Here is a 6000-nt window from a genome sequence, read left to right on the forward strand (position 1 = left end):
GTGCCACACAATATACAGTATACCTCTACACTGTGCCACACATTATACAGTATACCGCTACACTGTGCCACACAATATACAGTATACCTCTACACTGTGCCCCACAATATACAGTATACCGCTACACTGTGCCCCACAATATACAGTATACCTCTTCACTGTGCCACACAATATACAGTATACCTCTACACTGTGCCCCACAATATACAGTATACCGCTACACTGTGCCACACAATATACAGTATACTGCTACACTGTGTCACACAATATACAGTATACCTCTACACTGTGCCCCACAATATACAGTATACCTCTACACTGTGCCCCACAATATACAGTATACCGCTACACTGTGCCACACAATATACAGTATACTGCTACACTGTGTCACACAATATACAGTATACCTCTACACTGTGCCACACAATATACAGTATACCTCTACACTGTGCCACACAATATACAGTATACCTCTACACTGTGCCCCACAATATACAGTATACCGCTACACTGTGCCCCACAATATACAGTATACCACTACACTGTGCCACACGATATACAGTATACCTCTACACTGTGCCACACAATATACAGTATACCTCTACACTGTGCCACACAATATACAGTATACCTCTACACTGTGCCACACAATATACAGTATACCGCTACACTGTGCCCCACAATATACAGTATACCACTACACTGTGCCACACGATATACAGTATACCTCTACACTGTGCCACACAATATACAGTATACCTCTACACTGTGCCACACAATATACAGTATACCTCTACACTGTGCCACACATTATACAGTATACCGCTACACTGTGCCACACAATATACAGTATACCTCTACATTGTGCCACACAATATACAGTATACCTCTACACTGTGCCCCACAATATACAGTATACCGCTACACTGTGCCCCACAATATACAGTATACCTCTACACTGTGCCACACAATATACAGTATACCTCTACACTGTGCCCCACAATATACAGTATACCGCTACACTGTGCCACACAATATACAGTATACTGCTACACTGTGTCACACAATATACAGTATACCTCTACACTGTGCCCCACAATATACAGTATACCTCTACACTGTGCCCCACAATATACAGTATACCGCTACACTGTGCCACACAATATACAGTATACTGCTACACTGTGTCACACAATATACAGTATACCTCTACACTGTGCCACACAATATACAGTATACCTCTACACTGTGCCACACAATATACAGTATACCTCTACACTGTGCCACACAATATACAGTATACCGCTACACTGTGCCCCACAATATACAGTATACCACTACACTGTGCCACACGATATACAGTATACCTCTACACTGTGCCACACAATATACAGTATACCTCTACACTGTGCCACACAATGTACAGTATACCTCTACCCTGTGCCACACAATATACAGTATACCTCTACACTGTGCCACACAATATACAGTATACCTCTACACTGTGCCACACAATATACAGTATACCTCTACACTGTGCCCCACAATATACAGTATACCTCTACACTGTGCCACACAATATACAGTATACCGCTACACTGTGCCCCACAATATACAGTATACCACTACACTGTGCCACACGATATACAGTATACCTCTACACTGTGCCCCCCAATATACAGTATACCTCTACACTGTACCACACAATATACAGTATACCTCTACACTGTGCCACACAATATACAGTATACCTCTACACTGTGCCACACAATATACAGTATACCTCTACACTGTGCCCCACAATATACAGTATACCTCTACACTGTGCCACACAATATACAGTATACCGCTACACTGTGCCCCACAATATACAGTATACCACTACACTGTGCCACACGATATACAGTATACCTCTACACTGTGCCAAAGGAGTGGGGTTTACACAGGAGGAGGGAGGTGCGAAGCACGCTGGGGGGGGGGGCCCTTACAAATATTTGCTGTGGGGCCCAGTCACTTCTAGTTACGCCCCTGGCTGTGTATCTACTACTCTCCTGTGTGATACTGTCTGCTGAGCTGTGTATCTAATCCTATCCTGTGTGATACTGTCTGCTGAGCTGTGTATCTAATCCTATCATATGTGATACTGTCTGCTGAGCTGTGTATCTAATCCTATCCTGTGTGATACTGTCTGCTGAGCTGTGTATCTAATCCTCTGCTGTGTGATACAGTCTGCTGAGCTGTGTATCTAATCCTATCCTGTGTGATACTGTCTGCTGAGCTGTGTATCTAATCCTCTCCTGTGTGATACAGTCTGCTGAGCTGTGTATATAATCCTATCCTGTGTGATACTGTCTGCTGAGCTGTGTATCTAATCCTCTCCTGTGTGATACTGTCTGCTGAGCTGTGTATCTAATCCTATCCTGTGTGATACTGTCTGCTGAACTGTGTATCTAATCCTATCCTGTGTGATACTGTCTGCTGAGCTATGTATCTAATCCTATCCTGTGTGATACTGTCTGCTGAGCTGTGTATCTAATCCTATCCTGTGTGATACTGTCTGCTGAGCTGTGTATCTAATCCTCTCCTGTGTGATACTGTCTGCTGAGCTGTGTATCTAATCCTGTGTGATACTGTCTGCTGAGCTGTGTATCTAATCCTATCCTGTGTGATACTGTCTGCTGAGCTGTGTATCTAATCCTCTCCTGTGTGATACTGTCTGCTGAGCTGTGTATCTAATCCTGTGTGATACTGTCTGCTGAGCTGTGTATCTAATCCTATCCTGTGTGATACTGTCTGCTGAACTGTGTATCTAATCCTATCCTGTGTGATACTGTCTGCTGAGCTATGTATCTAATCCTCTCCTGTGTGATACTGTCTGCTGAGCTGTGTATCTAATCCTCTCCTGTGTGATACTGTCTGCTGAGCTGTGTATCTAATCCTCTCCTGTGTGATACTGTCTGCTGAGCTATGTATCTAATCCTCTCCTGTGTGATACTGTCTGCTGAGCTGTGTATCTAATCCTCTCCTGTGTGATACTTTTTGCTGAGCTGTGTATCTAATCCTATCCTGTGTGATACTGTCTGCTGAGCTGTGTATCTAATCCTATCCTGTGTGATACTGTCTGCTGAGCTGTGTATCTAATCCTATCCTGTGTGATACTGTCTGCTGAGCTGTGTATCTAATCCTATCCTGTGTGATACTGTCTGCTGAGCTGTGTATCTAATACTATCCTGTGTGATACTACCTGCTGAGCTGTGTATCTAATCCTATCCTGTGTGATACTGTCTGCTGAGCTGTGTATCTAATCCTATCATGTGTGATACTGTCTGCTGAGCTGTGTATCTAATCCTATCCTGTGTGATACTGTCTGCTGAGCTGTGTATCTAATCCTATCCTGTGTGATACTGTCTGCTGAGCTGTGTATCTAATACTATCCTGTGTGATACTACCTGCTGAGCTGTGTATCTAATCCTCTCCTGTGTGATACTGTCTGCTGAGCTGTGTATCTAATCCTATCCTGTGTGATACTGTCTGCTGAGCTGTGTATCTAATCCTCTCCTGTGTGATACAGTCTGCTGAGCTGTGTATCTAATCCTATCCTGTGTGATACTGTCTGCTGAGCTGTGTATCTAATCCTATCCTGTGTGATACTGTCTGCTGAGCTGTGTATCTAATCCTCTCCTGTGTGATACAGTCTGCTGAGCTGTGTATCTAATCCTCTCCTGTGTGATACTGTCTGCTGAGCTGTGTATCTAATCCTCTCCTGTGTGATACAGTCTGCTGAGCTGTGTATCTAATCCTCTCCTGTGTGATACTGCTGCCGGTTAGGACTGTGAGGAATCAGGAAGTGTGTAGTGAGTAGTTTGTGTTTGTCGTGTGCAAAAATCTAAAAGTCAACGGAAGTAAGTGTGAAGGTCCTCGGAGCGGCTGCTGGTCGGACGTGTCTGGACATTTACCCTGCCCTGTGATATGTACCTGGTCTGTTGATATATACCGGGTCTAGATTTGTACCGGGTCTGGATTTGTACCGGGTCTGGATTTGTGCCGGGTCTGGATTTGTACCGGGTCTGGATTTGTACCGGGTCTAGATTTGTGCCGGGTCTAGATTTGTACCGGGTCTAGATTTGTACCGGGTCTGGATTTGTACCGGGTCTGGATTTGTACCGGGTCTGGATTTGTACCGGGTCTGGATTTGTACCGGGTCTGGATTTGTACCGGGTCTGGATTTGTACCGGGTCTGGATTTGTACCGGGTCTGGATTTGTACCGGGTCTGGAGTTACAATGTTGGACAGAAGTGCGAGAGTGACCTCTGGAGTGACCCGTCTTCTGCTTGCACAGGACCTTTCCCTCAGTTCTCACAGTCTCAGGTAGGTCGCTGTGCTTTTATCGTGTTTCAGTGAGTCCGGAGATCGTGAGACTATTTTATTTTACACTGATCATTTATTTTGCTATTACTTTACTTAAGTTTATTTTTTTTTCTAAAGTGCATTTCCACCCTGCGTCAGTCAGTGTTATTGCAGCAGGTGGACACCAGGTGGCGGTACTGCTTGGGAGTTTTTTTTGTCCTGTGTTTTCTCCTGGTGATAACTTCCATGCCGCACAGTAACTTCTTGAGTAAAGCTGTGCAGGTACTGCAGTGGTCCTGAACTATGTTGAGAAGTTCTAAGATAATGGCGTCGCTCACCTGACAGCGTAAGGTCCCCCGTGTTGAACGGAAGGCTGTGCCTGTATGTTAAGGAATTGTCCTCATAGCAATTTTCTACAATGTGTTTAAGAAAGGAGCGTCGTCAGTGTATACCGGCTGCAGTAAATGGTGGCTGAGCGGCTCTTTAAACTTATATTAGACAGTTCCTCAACACTCAATTTCCTAAAATGAGCAAATACTGAGAAGCAACTACAATAAAGATGAAACCGCAATAAACGTATATACGCGAAAAGCGATCTCTAGGCAAGTCTGGACAAGTGTCCTTCCACCATCATCATCATCAGTCACAAACAAGTATAATTGTAGAGCTGAGTTTGTCATTAAGCTGTTTTCTTTGTAATGGCTGCACTATAAGAGGGTGATGAAGCAGGGGCTGCACTATAAGAGGGGGAAGAAGCAGGGGCTGCACTATAAGAGGGTGATGAAGCAGGGGCTGCACTATAAGAGGGTGATGAAGCAGGGGCTGCACTATAAGAGGGTGATGAAGCAGGGGCTGCACTATAAGAGGGTGATGAAGCAGGGGCTGCACTATACGAGGGTGATGAAGCAGGGGCTGCACTATAAGAGGGTGATGAAGCAGGGGCTGCACTATAAGAGGGTGATGAAGCAGGGGCTGCACTATAAGAGGGTGATGAAGCAGGGGCTGCACTATAAGAGGGTGATGAAGCAGGGGCTGCACTATACGAGGGTGATGAAGCAGGGGCTGCACTATACGAGGGGGAAGAAGCAGGGGCTGCACTCACTTATCATTCCAATGAGCAGGAACAGTTTCAGCAGCATCTTCTCTCTCCAAAAGTTACAATCACTGTCATGCTGCTGGTGCCGGCCTTTATGTAGGTTCATCCCCAGTGACGTGGGTGCTCATTGATTGGCAGAAATGGTCACGTGTTCTTCGTGCTGGAATTCACCTTCTCCTCCGCGCTCATCAGCACAATCAAATGTTTTTTCTGTGCTGAACTTTTTCTTTAGTTCCCTTTGACACAAGCGAGTTTTTCGCGCAGCTGCAATGTGTGACGTGAGCGCATAGCCCCCGCACTGAATCCTGACCCATTCATTTCAATGGATCTGTGCACATGAGTGTTTTTTTTTTCACGCATCAGTTGTGCGTTGCATGAAAATCGAAGCATGTTCTATATTCTGCATTTTTTCATGCAGCCCTGGCCCCATAGAAGTAAATGGGGCTTCAGTGAAAAACGCATTGCATCCGGAAGCAGGTGCGGGTGCGATGCGTTTTTCACAGATGGTTGCTAAGAGATGTTGTTTGTAAACCTTCAGTTTTTTATTACGCGCATTA

At 45.1% G+C, this 6000-nt stretch overlaps 1 protein-coding gene across 2 annotated transcripts in view; it reads right to left on the reverse strand.

Annotated features, from left to right (window-relative positions):
* LOC120990517 overlaps nt 1–5504 on the reverse strand; it is a 39075-nt gene extending 33571 nt beyond the window's left edge. For both annotated transcript variants that reach the window (XM_040419384.1, XM_040419383.1), the window contains exon 1: nt 5450–5504. In XM_040419384.1, coding sequence (XP_040275318.1) covers nt 5450–5486 — 37 coding nt within the window. In that variant the 5' untranslated portion in view covers nt 5487–5504. The remainder of the gene's footprint in view (nt 1–5449) is intronic.
* Nucleotides 5505–6000: the final 496 nt, after the last annotated feature.

The sequence above is a fragment of the Bufo bufo genome, chromosome 2, assembly GCF_905171765.1.
Source record: "Bufo bufo chromosome 2, aBufBuf1.1, whole genome shotgun sequence".
Taxonomy (NCBI): domain Eukaryota; kingdom Metazoa; phylum Chordata; class Amphibia; order Anura; family Bufonidae; genus Bufo; species Bufo bufo.